The sequence below is a fragment of the Dendrobates tinctorius genome, unplaced genomic scaffold (assembly GCF_039654945.1).
Source record: "Dendrobates tinctorius isolate UK_male_01 unplaced genomic scaffold, ASM3965494v1 ptg000090l, whole genome shotgun sequence".
NCBI lineage: Eukaryota > Metazoa > Chordata > Amphibia > Anura > Dendrobatidae > Dendrobates > Dendrobates tinctorius.
Genome location: NW_027361758.1, coordinates 9,182,412 through 9,201,534, shown reverse-complemented (window position 1 = coordinate 9,201,534; position 19,123 = coordinate 9,182,412). Strand labels below are relative to the sequence as shown.

The window sequence follows — 19,123 nt, the reverse complement described above, 5'->3', positions numbered from 1 at the left end:
GGTGTTTTTGCGCATTCCGTGCGCATTCCGTGCGCATGCGTTGTTTTAACGAGACAGGGCGGAACCAAAAATGCAACATGTTGCGTCTGACGCGCCTGGCGCAAAAGACAAAAAAACGCATGCGCACGAAAGCGCAAATATGCGCAAGACCATGCGCACATCATGTAAAATATAGGTGCGCAGTGCGCATGCGCACTGGTGCGCCCGATGCGCTGCGCACAAAAGCGCTAATGTGAAACCAGCCTAAGAGCGTACCCGCAGGGTTAGTTGCTAACTATATGCATGTTCTTCCCTGCAATTATCTGTCCCAGCTCAGAGCGGTTACGGACGGGTACCGTCTGCAATTATCCTGTTTCTGGTGGTGTCACGTCGACTGAGCAGCTTCTTCTACTCCCCTCAGCACTGTTGACAGGGCATAGCTGCCGACGTCATGCTGAGTGACAGTCAGCTCCCTGCTGCTGTCAATCAGCATGACATTGGCAGTCACGCCCCGTCCACATGGCAGACTGGAAGTGAAAAAGCTGCTCTGCTGATTTGAAGTCAAATGAAGCCAGAGAATTGTCATCTGAGATAGAACACAGGGCAGAACAGGCAGGTAGTTAGCTACCTGCCGGTAAGTTCTTAACCCAATATCCCCCCCAAAAAAAAGCACTGGATAAGGGGTGAATTATACACATTTTCTTTCCTTTCTCTGAATTTCAGCGTGACTACACAGATGGTTCATCAAATACATTTTACCTCAACAATCGGACAGAAAGTGCAAATTCTTTATGTTCAGGTGGATCTGGTAAATATGTCACTTGTTCTGTTGTCTTAGGCTAAAAATTAATTAAACCATCAGATTGTATATGTGTTGTTTGTTATCTTTGTAGGCTTTACATACTGGATGATGGATGAAAAGGAGATGTACCATCCTTTACCTGAGAACTTTGAAACTGGATTATCAAAACTTTTTTCTCCCAAAGACGTATGCATTCTATATATTATGGTTCGGTGTGTTTTTAAGCTACAGTTAGGTCCATATATATTTGGACAGAGACAACATTTTTCTAATTTTGGTTTTAGACATTACCACAATGAATTTTAAACAAAACAATTCAGATGCAGTTGAAGTTCAGACTTTCAGCTTTCATTTGAGGGTATCCTTATTAAAATTGGATGAAGGGTTTAGGAGTTTCAGCTCCTTAACATGTGCCACCCTGTTTTTAAAGGGACCAAAAGTAATTGGACAGATTAAATAATTGTAAATAAAATGTTCATTTCTAGTACTTGGTTGAAAACCCTTTGTTGGCAATGACTGCCTGAAGTCTTGAACTCGTGGACATCACCAGACGCTGTGTTTCCTCCTTTTTGATGCTCTGCCAGGCCTTCACTGCGGTGGTTTTCAGTTGCTGTTTGTTTGTGGGCTTTTCTGTCTGAAGTTTAGTCTTTAACAAGTGAAATGCATGCTCAATGGGGTTGAGATCAGATGACTGACTTGGCCATTCAAGAATATTCCACTTCTTTGCTTTAATAAACTCCTGGGTTGCTTTGGCTTTATGTTTTGGGTCATTGTCTATCTGTAGTATGAAACGACAACCAATCAGTTTGGCTGCATTTGGCGGGATCTGAGCACACAGTATGGCTCTGAATACCTCAGAATTCATTCTGCTGCTTCTGTCCTGTGTCACATCATCAATAAACACTAATGACCCAGTGCCACTGGCAGCCATGCATGCCCAAGCCATCACACTGCCTCCGCCGTGTTTTACAGATGATGTGGTATGCTTTGGATCATGAGCTGTACCACGCCTCTGCCATACTTTTCTCTTTCCATCATTCTGGTAGAGGTTGATCTTGGTTTCATCTGTCCAAAGAATGTTCTTCCAGAACTTTTATAGATGTTTTTTAGCAAAGTCCAGTCTAGCCTTTTGATTCTTGATGCTTATGAGTGGCTTGCACCATGCAGTGAACCCTCTGTATTTACTTTCATGCAGTCTTCTCTTTATGGTAGATTTGCATATTGATACGCCTACCTCCTGGAGAGTGTTGTTCACTTGGTTGGCTGTCGTTAAGGGGTTTCTCTTCACCATGGAGATTATTCTGCGATCATCCACCACTGTTGTCTTCCGTGGGCGCCCAGGTCTTTTTGCATTGATGAGTTCACCAGTGCTTTCTTTCTCAGGATGTATCAAACTGTAGATTTTGCCACTCCTAATGTTGTAGCAATTTGTCGGATGGTTTTTTTCTGTTTTTGCAGCTTAAGGATGGCTTGTTTCACCTGCATGGAGAGCTCCTTTGACCGCTTGTTTCCTTCACAGCAAAACCTTCCAAATGCAAGCACCACACCTCAAATCAACTCCAGGCCTTTTATGTGCTTAATTGAGAATGACATAACGAAGGGATTGCCCACACCTGTCCAGATACCCTCAAATGAAAGCTGAAAGTCTGAACTTCAACTGCATCTGAACTGTTTTGTTTAAAATTCATTGTGGTAATGTCTAGAACCAAAATTAGAAAAATGTTGTCTCTGTCCAAATATATATGGACCTAACTATATGAAGTGTATTCTGTAGGTTTTTAAGCAGACAACGTGGTGAATTACAGGCTTACAAATGTTAAAGTCCTTTTGCATTGTTTTAAGCGAAACCTCAATGGAAAGAATAAGTGGAGAGAAAAAAAAGATCATTTTATTATAAAAGCCCAAATATTTATTAAGTAATCACATGGTAAATTCCCTTTGTAAAAATTACGAGGACCTAGGGTTAAGCTGGCTATACACAGTAGATGGTTGTCGGCCAAACCATCTTAGCCAACACTCCCATACACAGGAGTGCTCCCTCAACCGAGCTCTCCTGTGTTGTCTATGAGAAAACCTCTGTTCGACACGTAGGATGGCTCCCCCATACACATTAGACCATCATATAAAACCGCTGATGTTGATGGGATCAGCTGACATTTGTCCAATGTCTCTAGGGGGTCATATTTGACATCATCTAATGATCAGTATGTGCATGAAAGGCACTGGGACTTAACTAATTATGGCCTATCTATCAATTACTGATCAGTGGTGGTGTTAAGTGTCAGGACTGATCTGATATTCCTGACCAGAGGACTTGTTGGAGACTGCCTTCTTCACTTGGTGGAATCTGTGAGAAATCCTTTCCCCACAACTGTGGGATGATGATTCCATTGGGTCATTAGTTTGTTTCTTAGTACCTGGAGGAGAATTATTATCTTGTAGACTTATTTTTACAGTCTGTTTCCAATCCAATTTAGTGTTAAACTATATTGTGTTGCTGACTATCAGGCTTAAACTTTACCCGCCCATGGAGGCCAATGTCCACATGATTTTCTTTCATAATCATGTGGACATTAGTTGAGGTGGACATTCTGCAGTGTGACCAGCCACACTGTGGTCTCACCTTTAGAAAGATAGGTAAAGTTTGAGGAGAGACAGTTGTACATATATAAAAAGGACTTTCTGATTGGGCTCCAAAGCTCCAAACAGTGCCATGGGATCCAAAGGAGTTCGGGCTGTATGGTGGAAGCAAAGATATTAGGTGACGCAGTTGAAATTTGTAGATTGGGGTTAGTCTGTGGGGCGTGAAAGCTAAGTGCTAGTGCTCACTATGTGCAATCAAGAAGATGGCTCACCTAGAATTTCTTCTTTTGCATCCCCTCCCTGAAGCAGGTAGCTAGTGGAAGGACTCACATCATGATTTAGGTTCTCTGTCTTGTATCCTAAGGATGTGGAGTATTTTTTTGTGTGCTTTTCAATTTCTTTTAGAAGGTTTTAAGCTTTGTGTAAGCACGGATAGCTTTTTTCAAGTATATACATTTATGAAGGTTCATTTGATCATTGTGTTCTTTTGGTTACATTAGAAGAAAATACATAAAGTTGATGACAGCATGTCATGTTTTCTACTGTGTGTCAATACTGTTCTTTGTTGTTTTTTTATGTTTAAGCCTGAGGAAGTGAGGATTCCCTCTTTAACAGATATCTATCACCAGAAACAAAGAGAGCGTGAACAATTTTCAGGCTGGGAACCTGTGTCTCCTTCTGAGCACACTCATCCTCCAGAGGTAAAAGACACATTCACAAACAACTATGTGTATAGTAAAATATTAAGGCCATTCTGTTCAACTTTAGGTGAGTCTGAATGATTGTGATGCTGAAGTTCAGAACAAGTTTTTTCTGTACAAAGGAGTGATAAGGGCAATATATACTAACCAATGGTGGATTTTCTATCTCAGCTCCGATAAAATATCTGCATCACTCAATTCTGTTCCCTCATAGAAGTGTAACAACAAAAACAACGGCAGTGCCGGTTCTGTTTTATGATGGATCACTTGCGCCATACAGACCCTATTGACTATAATTGGGCTCATTGAGTTTCGCTCATAGTGCTTTTACCGAACCAAACAACGGTATGTTTGATGCCTTATGTAAGGCCGGGATCACACATGCGAAAAACACTGCCGAGTCTCGCATGTTAATACCCAGCACTGTTGTCGGGAGAGGAGTGTGCGGCTGCATGTATTGCTATGCGGCTGCACGCTCCGCTCCTGGGTGCCGGCGGCAGTGCCGGGTTTTAACATGCGAGACTACGCCGTGTTTCTCGCATGTCTGTTCCCGGCCTAACAGACTGTGGCATGGGCTTTTTATTTAATTCCTAGTCAAAACAGCTGCAAGTACATGTTATTTTTACCAATTTCGGCAAAAGAAGAAAAAAAAAATAACTTGCTTGAAATTTGAAAAAAAAAAAAAAAACACCTTCAGTACGTTTTGAATTGAATTTTACAGACGAGAAGAAAATTGTTGGTACCCTTCTGTTCAGGTAAGAAAAAAAACACAATGGTGACGAGTAATTTTCAATTTAAATTTACTGACTATCAACTAATGACAACAATCGGACATTGCTTTTGAATTATGTTTCAAAATAAAAATGTAAAAGAAAAAAAAAAATTAAAATGACCTGACCAAAAATTATGGTATCCCTAAAAGAGATTGAAAATAATTTGAATATAGAGACATAAAATAAGCTGTTTCCAGTGGGCATCTACAAACTTGTAATCAAGCAGACTGCCTATTTAAGGGGTGAAAAGTAGTCACTGTGCTGTTTGGTATCATGGTGTGTACTACGCTGAACATGCACCAGTGAAAGCTAAGGGGAATGTTGTCTCAGGAGATTAGGAAGAAAATTATAGACAAAGGTATAGGCCATAAGACCATCCCCAAACAGCTCGATGTTCCTGTTACTACAGTTGCACATATTCAGAAGTTTAAGGTCTATGTGACTGTAGCCAACCCTAGTGGACATAGCTGCAAGAAGAAAATTGATGACAAATTGAAGAAATGGATAATACTAATAATAGCCAAAGAGCCCAGAACAACGTCCAAAGAGATTAGAGGTGACCTCCAAAGTCAAAGTACATCAGTGTTAGATTTCATCATCCGTCACTGCCTTGGCCAAAGTGGACTTCATGGAAGATGGCCGAGGAGGAAACCACTGTTGAAAGCAAATCATAAAAAAGCAAGGCTGGAATTTTACAAAATGCATATTGACAAGCCTCAAATCTTCTGGGAGAATGTCCTTTGGACAGATGTGACAAAATTGGAGATTTTTAGCAAGTCACTTCAGCTTTATGTTCAAAGATGCAAAAATGAAGCTTACAAAGAAAAAAAACATGTACCTAGTGTGAAATACATTTGGGTCCAAGTTATTCCGAACCCAAATGTGCTGCTCCATGACAAGCTTGGTCAGAGTCACAGGACTTGGGTTTTTCAACAGAATAATGACCCAAAACACAGCTAAAAACATCCAAAAATTGCTAAGAGCCAAGCATGTGACTATTATGAAGTGGCCTTGTACGAACCCTAATCTAAATCGTATTGAACATGGAAGGAACTGAAACATGCAGTCTAGAGAAGGCACCCTTTACATCTAAGACGGGTGGTGCAATTTTCTGAAGAGGAGTGGGATAAAATACCCATGGAGAACTGCAGAAGTCTCATTGAGAGTTACAGACAGGGCTGTGAAAATGAAGTCGTTGTTCATGTTGTGGAGTTGGTATAAAATGGACCGACTCCAACTCATAAAATATATAATAATTGGGTTCAGTAGTTCAGTGCAGTGTGTGCTGTAAATATTTTATAATAATTTGGGAACGTTTTATAAAATGTCCTATAAATGTCTGATCAATTCCTGATCTCAGGATCTCAGCTTTTAGTTGAGATGAATCTGTGCTGCACTTTATGTACATGCTCAATAGTGAGGCAGTGCTGTAGGGTCTGAGTTGAAGTTGGAATTGGTGGTTTGGCTTCCAACTCGACAGCCCTAGTTACAAAAATCATTTGTTTTCAGTGATTGCCTCAAAGGTTGCGCAACAAAATATTAAGTTAAGCGTACAATTCTTTTTGTTGTCCAGGTCATTTTCATTAGGTTTTTTATTTCTGTTGAACTACAATTCAGAAGCAATGTCTGAATTTCATTCATTAATATTCAGTAAATTTAACATACGGGTACTAAAAAGTTTATCACGTCTGTAATGACATTTATTAGTCTACAAGCCAACAATTTATCCTCCAATCTAAAGGTGTTACAAAATACTTTTTTGATGTTTTTTTTCTCTGGTGAATTTAAGGGGAAAAAAAGTTAGCGTCAAGCATGGCAGAGAATCTGTGTAGGTTTTGTGATGTATAGGATGTATAGGATAAAAGTGCATCTGTCACCAGTCTTTTTATTTCAAGGAGCACTCCCAAGAAACTACCACCCAGGCTGTTAATATAAGCTCACAGCTGTTTCCTTAGCCTTTACTGGTTAAGGGAGACCCCCCTCAAAAAAAAATGACGTGGGGTCCCCTCTATATTTGCTAACCAGCAAAGGCTATGCAGGGCTGTTATTCTTAGTCTGGGAAACTGCCAATATCCATGGCCCCATCCTAGACTATGCATCTGTCTCCATAGCCTCCACAGCCTTTGCTGGTCAGTTAATAAAGGGAGGACACCACGTCATTTTTTTGGGGGGGTCTCCCCTATAATAACCAGTAAAGGATAAACAAACAGCTGTGAGCTGATATTAATAGTCTAAGAGCCTTTATGGCTATTGGCCCTTTCCCAGAATATTAACACAATTCCCCAGCTGTTGGCTTTCCCTCATCTGGTTAGGAAAATTATGGGGGACTGTTATGAATGAGTCACCGTAGGAGGCAAAAGCAGAAATACAAGCTAAGTCCAGAAAACCAGAGAAGTTGGCAACTATCAGATTGCAGACCCCTGAACCTATCAACACAACTAGCAGTAGCCGTGGGGGGTTCCTACGATGCCCTAGACCCCTCGATCACAGCCGGAGAATTAAATAGGCCTAAAGAAAGAAAGGGGAAATCTAAACTGCCCCAGAGCAGACCCCCAAAGCAATAGGCAGCCCCCAACATATAATGACGGTGAAGCAAGATGAAAACACTAACACAGACAGAAAGATAGACTGAGCAAAGACGGGGCCCAAAACTACCTAGATAGGAAAGGACAGGAAGGCTGCTGTCTGCAATCTGCCAAAACCCTATCAAAGACAAAAGCCAACAAGCTGATATGAAAAAGGCCCTGAAGCAGCTAGGCTTCAAAAACTAAATCAGCACTCAGGTATTTTCAGGAGACAGAGTTAAAGGAATTCAGCACACCCCAGCAGGGAATGGCAGAAATCCAGAAAAACAAAGCAAAACAAAGTCAAAGCACCAATGCAAAAGGCCGAGCAGCAAACTTAGCTTTAGAGGAGCAGGAATTCAGACTGGTCTCCAAGGATCCCACAGAGAAATCACCCGCAGGGCAGAAGGGCGTCGGCAGCCTTATATCCAGTCAGTAACTCCACTCAGCCAGTCATCATCATCAGCCTCAGGTGTTTGATAATCAGGCTCACTACCTTTCTTTACCAGAAGAGGGAGTTCCTCGGGCCTCAGTAATGAAGGGGAAAATGAACTCACAACAGGGGACCGTCTTATTAGCACACAAAGCACTGATAAATCACACTGACATATTTCTATCTATTGATCTATCTGTCTATCTATATTCTTCATTTCTATCGATTTGTCTATCTTTGAACATCTTTAATGCAAAAAACTCTTTAATTTCTATGCTGCATTTCATTCCATACGTGTCACACTGACAGCATATGGACACATGGATGGCACACAGACAAGGACCATGAATTTCACCAGTACTGGTTTTTCCAGTCCAGAAATCAACAGGACATGTTAAGGGGGCCTTAGATTTCTATTAACCTGTAGGTTAACCGTATATCTGCAGGTTCAATTTAATGATTTGTAAGTGATGGTAAATGTCAGCTATAAGGGCTTTCCGACAGTCCCCTAACCTCTGTATGTGCATGCTTAGTGAAGCAAGATGGTACTGTCATAGCAATATGTTCCCTTTATGTATTACACTATAAATTGTGAAAAATATGGTTTAGAAATAATCATCAAAGAATCTGGATGGTCTGGGCAAAAGGCTGAAATCATGTTCTGTGTGCCTCTTTTTAGGTATTGACTTTGGATCCAACGCTACATAGAAAACCTTCTCACAATGCAATGCTTTCCAAAGCTGCTACTCATTGTGGTGAGAGCTACGCAGCCCCTGTGACGCCTGACTCCATTTTAGAAAATCTCTCTTACAATCCAGATGATGAAGAGACTGCTTCCAATGCTTCGTCTTTGTTGGTTGATTCATCACACAGGTCTCCCCAATGTCTGGCAGTGGGAGATAGGCATTGGAAAGCTACCAGATACAAAGTGAAGGAAAATATAGACTACCAGCTGTGTCATGGAGATGCTAGCAGCGAAGAAAGACTGAACTGTACTGAGGATGAAGCGAACAGTTTGGCTTCATCTCCCATATCTCAATCACCGTTACCGGCTGCAGAGAAAAATATGCCTTGCCCTTCTAGCATTTATTCAATGGAGCATCCTGTAGTGCTATCCAAGTAGGTGCTGTGTATGTACTGATTATTGATCCGAGAGTAATCAAAGGCTTGTCAACGCAAACTGATTATTGATCAGGTCCAAAAGAGTACATGGTTGCTGTAAATGAGCAAAACTACAAACACTGAGCAACTAAAGCTTTGCTCCAAGGAAAGAAAAGCTCCATGATTCTGCTTGCTAAATAACATGATTTTCTTTTTCATGGAAGCACACTCTTAGGTGTCGAGTTTCTCCCTCTGCCCAGGAGGAATCCCGAGCCTTGCCTTCTGCGGTCTCCCATTCAGTCCCGGCCGCAGAGGAGCCTGCTCAGCAAAGGTGTCGGTCCTGGCGCATTGCTCAGGCTAGTGCTGTCGGGTTGGTTGCTGCTGCCATCATCCCTAGTTCAGCTATAGTAGCCTGCACTAGCCAGCGGCGAGCGGCTCCTGGCACTAAGTCCCTCTTTCGCTCCACTGAGCATACCGTGGCTCAACCTCTCATTGGAGCTCAGGGGTCACATGCTCAGGTCCCGTGCCTGTTCCGATTGGACCGCGAGGAAGGTCCCAGAAGGTCACTGCTCGGCCATGCGCTAATATAGACTCAAATGGCTAGTTGTGTGTGTGTTGATGGATGCGTGTGAACCGCTGACTGACTCATTATGACTCCCTTCCTCTGGTTGTGTTTGTTTATAGGGTTAGGGTTTTGAATCAGCACCGAGGAGTGCACTGCCTAGCGCTGCAGTGCTCCCAGCTCTGTGCACCTATTAGTGCCAGTGTGTGCCACCGAGCACGAGGCACCACTGTACCGTTTGGTCCGCAGCGCCCGTCAATGCGGCGCAGTGCGCAGTTAGTGCGCTTTCCAGCCTTAAGCTTTGGCTGGTTAGTGGCGTCTGCCAGTAAGCCACTGCATGCCTTTGAGCGGTTTATCCTAGCTAGTCCCGGCATCGCAGTAGCGGTGTCGACCGCTAGTGAGACTAGAGGGACTCTTCCCGCGTCCTTAGTGCAGAGTTCTGTGTCTCTGTACTAGCGCCTACCCTGCCGAGCCCTGTGAAGTTAACAGGCTCTGGCGTTGGTCTCAGCGGCTCTGTGCAGTAACAGAGTGCGCTTCTGTACACACCGGGTCAGCGGTTATCTCGCTGGTGTTTAGTTAGCAGCAGTTTACCATCTCTACACGGTGGACTCCGGGTTGTGGTCACACATTCTTATATTTATATTTAGTGCGATCCGCAAACCCTAACACACATTCTTAAGATTTGTATAGTTGTAACCCTGGTTGTTCATATGAGATCGTTATAAGAAAATTAATCTTTTAAGTTAATAGGTCGTATGTTGTTCTTTTTCTTATCTTGTATTATGGTTATTCTGCCTGGATCTATACTTAAATACAAACACATGGGCCATGCACACAGTGAACAAGTCTGTAGGACAGTGTTCACACCACCAAAAAACTGAAACACAGAAAAACACAGTAAAACAAACTTATAAAAAACACTGTTGTAAAGAAGTAACAGTAAACAGCAAGTACTAGTAAAAAGATGATGATAAAAAACAGGGTATTTGGTTGATACATTTTTTGCAAAAAAATGTATACTAAGTCTCTCTACCAAACGTCAAATACCCTGTTTTTTATCATCTTTTTACTAGCACTTGCTGTTTACTGTTACTTCTTTACAACAGAGTATTTTTATACGTTTGTTATACTGTGTTTTTATCATTCGCCTCATTGGGGGACACAGGTACTGTGGGTGTATGCTACTGCTGCCTGGAGGCTGACACTAAGTGAAAAAAAAGAGGTTAGCTCCTCCTCCGCCGCCGTATACACCCTCGCCCCGATTGCGGGCGGAAACCAGTGCTATTGCTTAGTGTCTGTTGGAGGCACACGTCGGTCTGTTTCCAGACTTATTTTTTTTTCCCCCTATGAAGATGTGACCGGGGCCATGGTCCCTATTGAAAGTATTCGATCTCCCCAAACCAACAACGGGCGAGCATGTGTGATTGTCCCTCCACGTATCCTCTCCCACAACGTGGGATATTGCCAGACCACAGAGGTGAGATACGGGCGACGGACCCTATTGAAAGGGTCCGATCTCCCCAAACCAACAACGGGCGAGCACGTGCGAGTGTCCCTCCACGTATCCTCTCCCGCACCGTGGGACGTGATGCCGGACTTAGCCCTGTCCACCCTAGGGTATTGAAACCCTAGGTTGCACAGAGGCACAAGTGTAGTCCATGCGCCCCCCCACTGCTCCACCAATGCTAAGACTGTTGTGAGTTCATTGAGTTCTCCTTCCAGGCTCCCTCTGGTGGTAACAGGAGGTAGTGAGGCTGATTTAATCAGTAGAGATCTTCCACCTGATAATGAGGATGACGATTGGACCTCAGGAATCTCTGATTGGATTTAAAACAGCCGACGCCCTACTCTGGTGCTGGTGATTCCTTCTGCTTGTCAGGTCTTGGATCTCAGCTCTGTTCCAGTCAGCTCAAGCTAAGTTTCTCTGCTAATATTCACTCTTGATTTTGTTGTTCTATTCAGTTTTTTGTGCGGTCCACTCTTATTTACCTGTATTTGCCAATTTGCTTTTTGTCCCTTATTAGATTGGCCTCTTTTTGCTCTGTCTCAGAATATTTCAGAGTGCTGATATAGTGGGAGAAGTCTAGTGACTTCAGGGTTAATTTTGTTATCAGAAGTGTTGGACGTTATTTTGTAGGGTTTTGGGCAGATTCCAGACAGTGACTTTCCTTTCCTCTCCTTTCTAGTTAGTTTGGGCCCCATCGTTTGCTCAGCCTATTTTCCTGCCTGTGTTTGTGTTTTCATCTTGTTTCACCGTCAATACATGTGTGGGGGCTGTCTATTCCTTTGGGGTCTGCTCTGGGGCTATTAGTTTGCCCCTTTTCTTGCTTTAGGCTTATTTAGTCCTCCGGCCGTGACGAGGCGTCTAGGTTCATCGTAGGTACGCTCCACGGCTGCTGCTAGTTGTGTGGTTAGGATCAGGGATCTGCAATCTGCATAGTTACTAACCTCTCTGGTTTTTCTGGGCTTAGCATGTTTAGGTTTTTTCCTCCTCGGTGACCCATTCATAACAGAATCACCAGCCATACCGCAGATTCTAGGGTACTCAAAAGCAGGAAAAAGTTGTTAAAAAAAAAAGTGTCAGAATTTTTTTTATATATATATTTTTTCCTCTTTTTGTCTGGGGCCGTAGGAGGATTTTTTATTTCCCCCTAATGGAGATTAAGCAATTGTCTGATCGTGTGGAGCAACTTGCTGCTGAAGTGCAGGGAATTTCCATCTACCTCATTCAGTCACATGCTGCTGAATCTAAGATCCCTATTCCTGATGTGTTTTCTGGGGATCGGTCTAAATTTCTGAATTTTGAGAATAATTGTAAATTATTTCTTGCCTTGAAGCCTAACTCATCGGGGAGCTCTGCGCAGCAGGTTAAAATTGTCATCTCCTTGTTGCGCGGCGATCCCCAGGATTGGGCTTTTTCTCTGACACCTGAAAATCCTATTCTGACTAATGTGGATGCATTTTTTCAAGCCTTAGGTTTGTTGTATGATGAACCTAATGCTGTTGATCAAGCTGAGAGAACTCTGTTGGCATTAAACCAGGGTCAGGATTCTGCAGAGTTATACTGTCAAAAATTCCGAAAGTGGGTGGTCCTTACTACATGGAATGATAGTTTATCAGAGACCGTAAAAGATGTTATGGTGGGATTTCCTGTTCCCTCTGGTCTGGATGATTCCATGTCATTAGCCTTTCAAGTTGATCGGCGTTTACATGAACGTAAAACTACACGGGAGGCGCTGCCACCTTTTGAATAAACGTCTGAACCTATGCAATGTGATGGGGTTTTGTCTAGGGCGCAACGTCAGGAGTTTAGAAGGCGTAATAAGCTGTGTTTTTTCTGTGGAGATGCCTCTCAAACTATTTCTGTCTGCCCTAAACGAGAGAAACGTTTTGCACACACATTTACTGTGGCCAGTGTACAACCTAAGTTCTTTTTTGCAATTACTCTGATCTGCTCCTTATCCATGTTTTCCACTAAAGCTTTTTTGGATTCAGGAGCAGCGTTGAATCTGATGGATTTGGACTGTGCTAAACGTTGTGGTTTTTCCATGACGCCTCTGCGGACGCCTATTCCTTTGAGGGGTATTGATGCTGCTCCTTTGGCGGAGAATAAACCTCAGTTTTGGACCCAGGTGATAAAGCGTGTTACCCCAGACCACCAAGAAAATTGTAAATTTTTGGTGCTGCATAATTTGCATGATACTATTGTTCTGGGTTTTCCCTGGTTGCAAACTCATAATCCAGTTTTGGATTGGAAATCTGGGTCTGTGGTGAGTTGGGGTTGTCAGTGTGTTCTTAGGGACGCTCCTGTTTTCTCCACCTCTCCTCATTCTCATGATATTCCTGATTATCTGGCCGATTTTTCTGATGTATTTAGTGAGAGTAAGTCTGCTTCTTTGCCTCCTCATAGGAGTTATGACTGTGCAATTGAGTTGATGCCTGGGTGTAAATTTCCCAAGAGTCGGCTTTTCAACTTATCAGTACCCGAACATGATGCTATGCGATCCTATATTAAGGAGTCGTTGGAGAAGGGTCATATTAGACCATCCTCGTCACCTTTAGGTGCTGTTTTTTTTTTTTTTTGGCCGAGAAAGATGGTTCATTAAGACCGTGTATTGATTATCGTTCCCTTAACAAGATGACGGTTAAATATCAGTACCCGTTACCTCTGATGTCTGATTTATTCTCCAGAGTTAAGAGTGCCTGCTGGTTTACTAAGCTTGACCTCAGGGGGGCGTAAAATCTTATTCGCATCAAGCACGGGGATGAATGGAAGACGGCGTTTAATACTCCGGAGGGACATTTTGAGTACCCGGTGATGCCTTTTGGGCTCACTAATGCCCCTTCTGTCTTCCAGTCCTTTATGAATGATATTTTCCGTGACTCTGTAGATAAGTTTTTGATCATCTATCTGGATGATATTTTGATCTTTTCTAGTGATTGGGATTCTCATGTGGAACACGTCCGGACTGTGTTCCGGATTTTGAGGGAGAATTCCCTGTTTGTTAAGGGATCGAAATGCCTCTTTGGTGTACAGAGGATTTCATTTTTGGGATTTATTTTGTCTCCATCGACTGTTGAAATGGACCTAGCCAAGGTACAGGCCATTTATGATTGGGTTCAGCCTACTTCTTTGAAGGCCCTCCAGAAGTTTTTGGGTTTTGTTAATTTCTATCATAAATTTATAGGTAATTTTTCTGGTATTGTCAAAACACTGACTGATCTGACCAAGAAGGGCGCTAATGTGCTGAATTGGTCTCCTGAGGCTGTCTCAGCATTTCAGGAGCTTAAGCGGAGATTTACTTCAGCTCCGGTTTTACGGCAACCTGATGTCTCACTTCCATTTCAGGTGGAGGTAGATGCTTCTGAGATTGGTGCAGGAGCTGTTTTGTCCCAAAAAGACCCTGTGTTGGTTGAAGGCAATGTGAAATATGAGGTAGAGAAAATATTGGATTCTCGTTTGGTTAGACGGAGACTCCAGTATTTGGTCAAATGGAAGGGTTATGGCCAGGAGGATAATTCTTGGGTCTCTGCCTCTGATATTCATGCCAATAGATTGGTTCGTGCTTTTCACCGGGCCCATCCTGATCGGCCTGGTGGCGTGGATGAAGGTTCGGTGACCCCTCCTCAAGGGGGGGTACTGTTGTGAGTTCATTAAGTTCTCCTTCCAGGCTCCCTCTGGTGGTAACAGGAGGTAGTGAGGCTGATTTAATCATGAGAGATCTTCCACCTGATAATGAGGATGACGATTGGACCTCAGGAATCTCAGATTGGATTTAAGACAGCCGACGCCCTACTCTGGTGCTGGTGATTCCTTCTGCTTGTCAGGTCTTGGTTCTCAGCTCTGTTCCAGTCAGCTCAAGCTAAGTTTCTCTGCTAATGTTCACTCTTGATTTTGTTGTTCTATTCAGCTTTTTGTGTGGTCAGCCAGCCTCGGCTGGGGCTGTGCTGAATTTCCACTCTTATTTATCTGTATTTGCCAGTTTGCTTTTTGTCCCTTATTAGATTGGCCTCTTTTTGCTCTGTCTCAGAATATTTCAGAGTGCTGATATAGTGGGAGAAGTCTAGTGACTTCAGGGTTAATTTTGTTATCAGAAGTGTTGGACATTATTTTGTAGGGTTTTGGGCAGATTGCAGACAGTGTCTTTCCTTTCCTCTCCTTTCTAGTTAGTTTGGGCCCCATCGTTTGCTCAGCCTATTTTCTTGCCTGTGTTTGTGTTTTCATCTTGTTTCACCGTCAATACATGTGTGGGGGCTGTCTATTCCTTTGGGGTCTGCTCTGGGGCAGTTAGTTTTCCCCTTTTCTTACTTTAGGCTTATTTAGTCCTCCGGCCGTGACGAGGCGTCTAGGTTCATCGTAGGTACGCTCCACGGCTGCTGCTAGTTGTGTGGTTAGGATCAGGGATCTGCAATCTGCATAGTTACCAACCTCTCTGGTTTTTCTGGGCTTAGCATGTTTAGGTTTTTTCCTCCTCACTGACCCATTCATAACATAAGACTGTGGTGCAGCAAGGTGGCGGACGGTCCCTCTCCTCACCCCTGGAAGGGGTTAGATGAGTTAGGGCGCCTGCACCGTGCTTTTTTCATACGGCCCCCCCTCCCCTCTACCTGAGCTGCAGCCGAAGCACGGAGGAGGGTGGCCTGGGAGGGCTCCCACAGCGGCGCAGGGCTGGTGCCCTTAACATCTTCCGGGCGTCAGCAGCAAGATGGGCGCGTCTGACAGCGGCGGACCCGTTTCCCGGCCTTGGTTCTGGGGTCTGGCGGTTCCGTCCACCCACCCCCCCGGGCGGATGTTGAAAATCAAGGCCGCGGCCGGAAGTCCCCGCCCCCGGCGTCGCGTCACTGCGGCCTCGCCCCCCCCCGTGGCCTGGGCGGACGCCGAAAAAATTTAGGCCCCGGCTTCAGGCCGAAGCTAGGCCGCACACGGAAGTACCGCCCCCAGGATACCTTTTTTCTTCTGGGGGCCTGCCCATAGTTGTGGCGTGCAGAACGAAGCGACGCCTCGCACTTCTAGGACACAGGACTGGGGTAAGTGCCACCCCCTAGCCCCACAGAGCGGCCACGCTGGGAGAAACGAAGAGCGCCCTCCCCTGGCGGTTTTTCAGCACGGATGCCTGACAGGTACAGCATGTCAGGAAAACCTAAGACGCATGCGTTTCTATATGCTGCATGCATCTCCTGTCGGTCTGCTTTTTCGCAGGCGCAGACCAAGCAAGTATGCAAAGCCCCGGAGCCCTCCCCTGCGACCGAGCCCAGTGTGCTAAGTCCCCCGGAATGGGAATTATCACTGTCGCAGTCTATGGCGTCACTTACGAGAGCAATCAAGTCCCTTTGGGCCCCAGATAGGGGCAGGGACAGTGGCTCACCTGCCTTAGAGGGGTCCTCTACCTCACTGGAGCCTCCAGCCTGCAGGGGCCGCTCTCATTGTAGGTAGAAACGGGGGAAACGAACTCACACGGCGTCTCCCGGTCCATCCGGTGCCTCGGCATCTGAGAGCTCTGCTTCTCGCTCTCCGTCACCAGCAGTCGATAGCAAGCAAGGCTCGGACTACGACTCAGACGAACCCCTTGATCTAGATTCGCCAGGTGGTTAGGAAATGGTTGACAGTCTCATAGAAGCAGTCAACCAGACTCTAGAGATTGAGGATGATTCCACCCTGGCGTTGGGCGATAAGGTGTCATTTAAGCGAGTCAAGCGCTCCCATAGAGTATTTTGCACGCACCCTGAGTTTGAGGACATAGTGCAACGACACAGAGAGTGACCAGACAGGCGTTTCTCGGGCCAGAAGGCACTCGAGGCGAGGTATCATTTTGCCCCGGATCTCCGTAAGAAATGGACGGAATCCCCAATGGTGGATCCACCTGTGTCACGCTTGGCTACGAAAACTCTACTTTCCGTACTTAGAGTATTTCAGCAGATTTGCCAACGGTGGGGAACACCGGATATGGATCTGATGGCCTCCAGGGTGAATGCCAAGGTGTCCGTATTTGTCGCTCGGTCTCGGGACCCGCAGGCAATCACTGTGGATGCGCTGGTTCTGCTATGGAACCATTTTCGCCTCCCATACCTGTTTGCCCCGCTGCCACTACTTCTGAGGGTCATCAAGAAGATCAAGGTAGAAGGGGTGCCAGTGATTATGCTGGCCCCAGACAGGCCTCGTCGGGCATGGTACGCAGATCTAGTGCAGCTGTTTGTCGACGTGCCATGGCAACTGCCAGAGCGCCCAGATCTACTTTCTCAGGGGCCGGTCTGCCACCCGAACTCAAGGACCCTGTGTTTGACGGCTTGGCCTTTGAATCTTGCATTCTGACGCAGGCGGGGTTTGGGCGCAAAGTGGTTGCTATGATGATTAGCGCCCGGAAGCCTGCCTCAGCACGAATTTACCACCACACCTGGAAGGTTTTCTTTGCATGGAGTCGAGGCCAAGGTTGTTCTCCACTGAGATTCTCCATCCCTAACATCTTGACTTTTCTCCAGTCTGGCCTAGACTCAGGCTTGGCCCCCAGTTCCCTCAGGAGACAGATATCGTCTTTATCTGTACTTTTTCTGCGCAGGATTGCTACCAACTTGCAGGTAAAGACTTTCATCCAGGGGGTCTCCCACTTGGTACCTCCCTATAAGGCGCCTATGGACGCCAGGGACCTTAACCTGGTCCTAAGTGTTCTGCAGGAAACTCCATTTGAGCCGCTACAGGATGTCTCTTTGTCATACCTTTCCTGGAAGGTGGTGTTCCTGGTAGCTATAACATCAATCAGGCGGGTCTCTGAGCTGGCAGCTCTATCTTGTCGAGCCCCGTTTCTGACCTTTCACAAAGACAAGGTGGTTCTTAGACCAACTCCTCCTTTTTTTGCCAAAAGTCGTTTCCTCGTTACACATTAATGAGGATATTGTCTTGCCCTCTTTTTGTCCAGCACCAGTACACCGTGTGGAAAAGGCCCTTCATACGTTGGACCTGGTGAGAGCACTCAGGAGGTACGTGTTACGGACGGCACCCTTTCGTCAGTCAGACGCGCTGTTCGAGCTCCCTGAAGGTCGCAGGAAGGGACTCGCTGCCTCAAAATCGATGGATTCGTTTGGCTATTCAGGAGTCCTAAAGCATCAGAGGAGCGCCGGTTCCAGCAGGGATCAGAGCACACTCTACTCGGGCAGTGGGAGCCTCTTGAGCGCTTCGGCACCAGGCAGCAGCCTGGTCCAGCCTGCATACGTTTACCTAACATTACAATATCCATACTCAGGCTTCAGCAGATGCGAGCCTGGGTAGAAGGATTCTTCAAGCAGCGGTGGCGCACCTTTAGAGAGGAGGTGCATGTAGCTTGGATCGGTGAGTCAGCTTCCCACCCAGGGACTGCTTTAGGACGTCCCACAGTACCTGTGTCCCCCAATGAGGCGAAGGAGAAACATGGATTTTTGTGATAACTCACCGTAAAATCCTTTTCTCCGAGACTCTCATAGGGGGACACAGCACCCACCCTGATAGCCAAGTTGGCTTCTGTTTGTTTAATTAATATGCTCTTTGTATGATATTAGGGTGTTTTTTTTTTCTCTAGACATGTTGTTACCTGCATTAAGTTTGATGTTGTCTGATTTTTGTTTGATCTCCTACTGCTTTTGCACCAAACTGGTTTCCGCCCGCAATCGGGACGAGGGTGTATACGGCGGAGGAGGAGCTAACCTCTTTTTTTCACTTAGTGTCAGCCTCCAGGCGGCAGTAGCATACACCCACAGTACCTGTGTCCCCCAATGAGTGTCTCGGAGAAAAGGATTTTACGGTGAATTATCACAAAAATCCATGTTTCTGTGTTTCAGTATTTTGGTGGTGTAAACACTAAACCCAGACTTGTTCACTGTGTGCATGGCCCATGTGTTTGCATTAACCCTCCGTCAGGAACAATATTCGCACTAACTCGTAATGGAACAATGTGCCTGTCAAGCGCAGCCTAGAAAAATGCCTAGAATATCTAATTTTCTCAATTTCAGTGATCTAAAAGTGATCAGAGACCTTCATAGGGATGTAATAAAAGAGACTACACATTATCAGGTGCAAAACAAACCCATTTACTCAACATAAAAGTAATAACTTTGATATACACAAATTTCAAAACTCCTGAGAAGTACACTTTCATTT

General features: G+C 45.0%; 1 protein-coding gene across 5 annotated transcripts in view; it reads left to right on the top strand.

Moving 5' to 3' along the window:
• MPHOSPH9 (M-phase phosphoprotein 9) overlaps positions 1-19,123 on the top strand; it is a 285,436-nt gene that overhangs the window by 142,685 nt on the left and 123,628 nt on the right. For all 5 annotated transcript variants that reach the window (XM_073586084.1, XM_073586083.1, XM_073586081.1 and 2 more), the window contains 4 exons: positions 703-787; positions 873-967; positions 3,949-4,065; positions 8,515-8,954. In XM_073586084.1, coding sequence (XP_073442185.1) covers positions 703-787; positions 873-967; positions 3,949-4,065; positions 8,515-8,954 — 737 coding nt within the window. The remainder of the gene's footprint in view (positions 1-702; positions 788-872; positions 968-3,948; positions 4,066-8,514; positions 8,955-19,123) is intronic.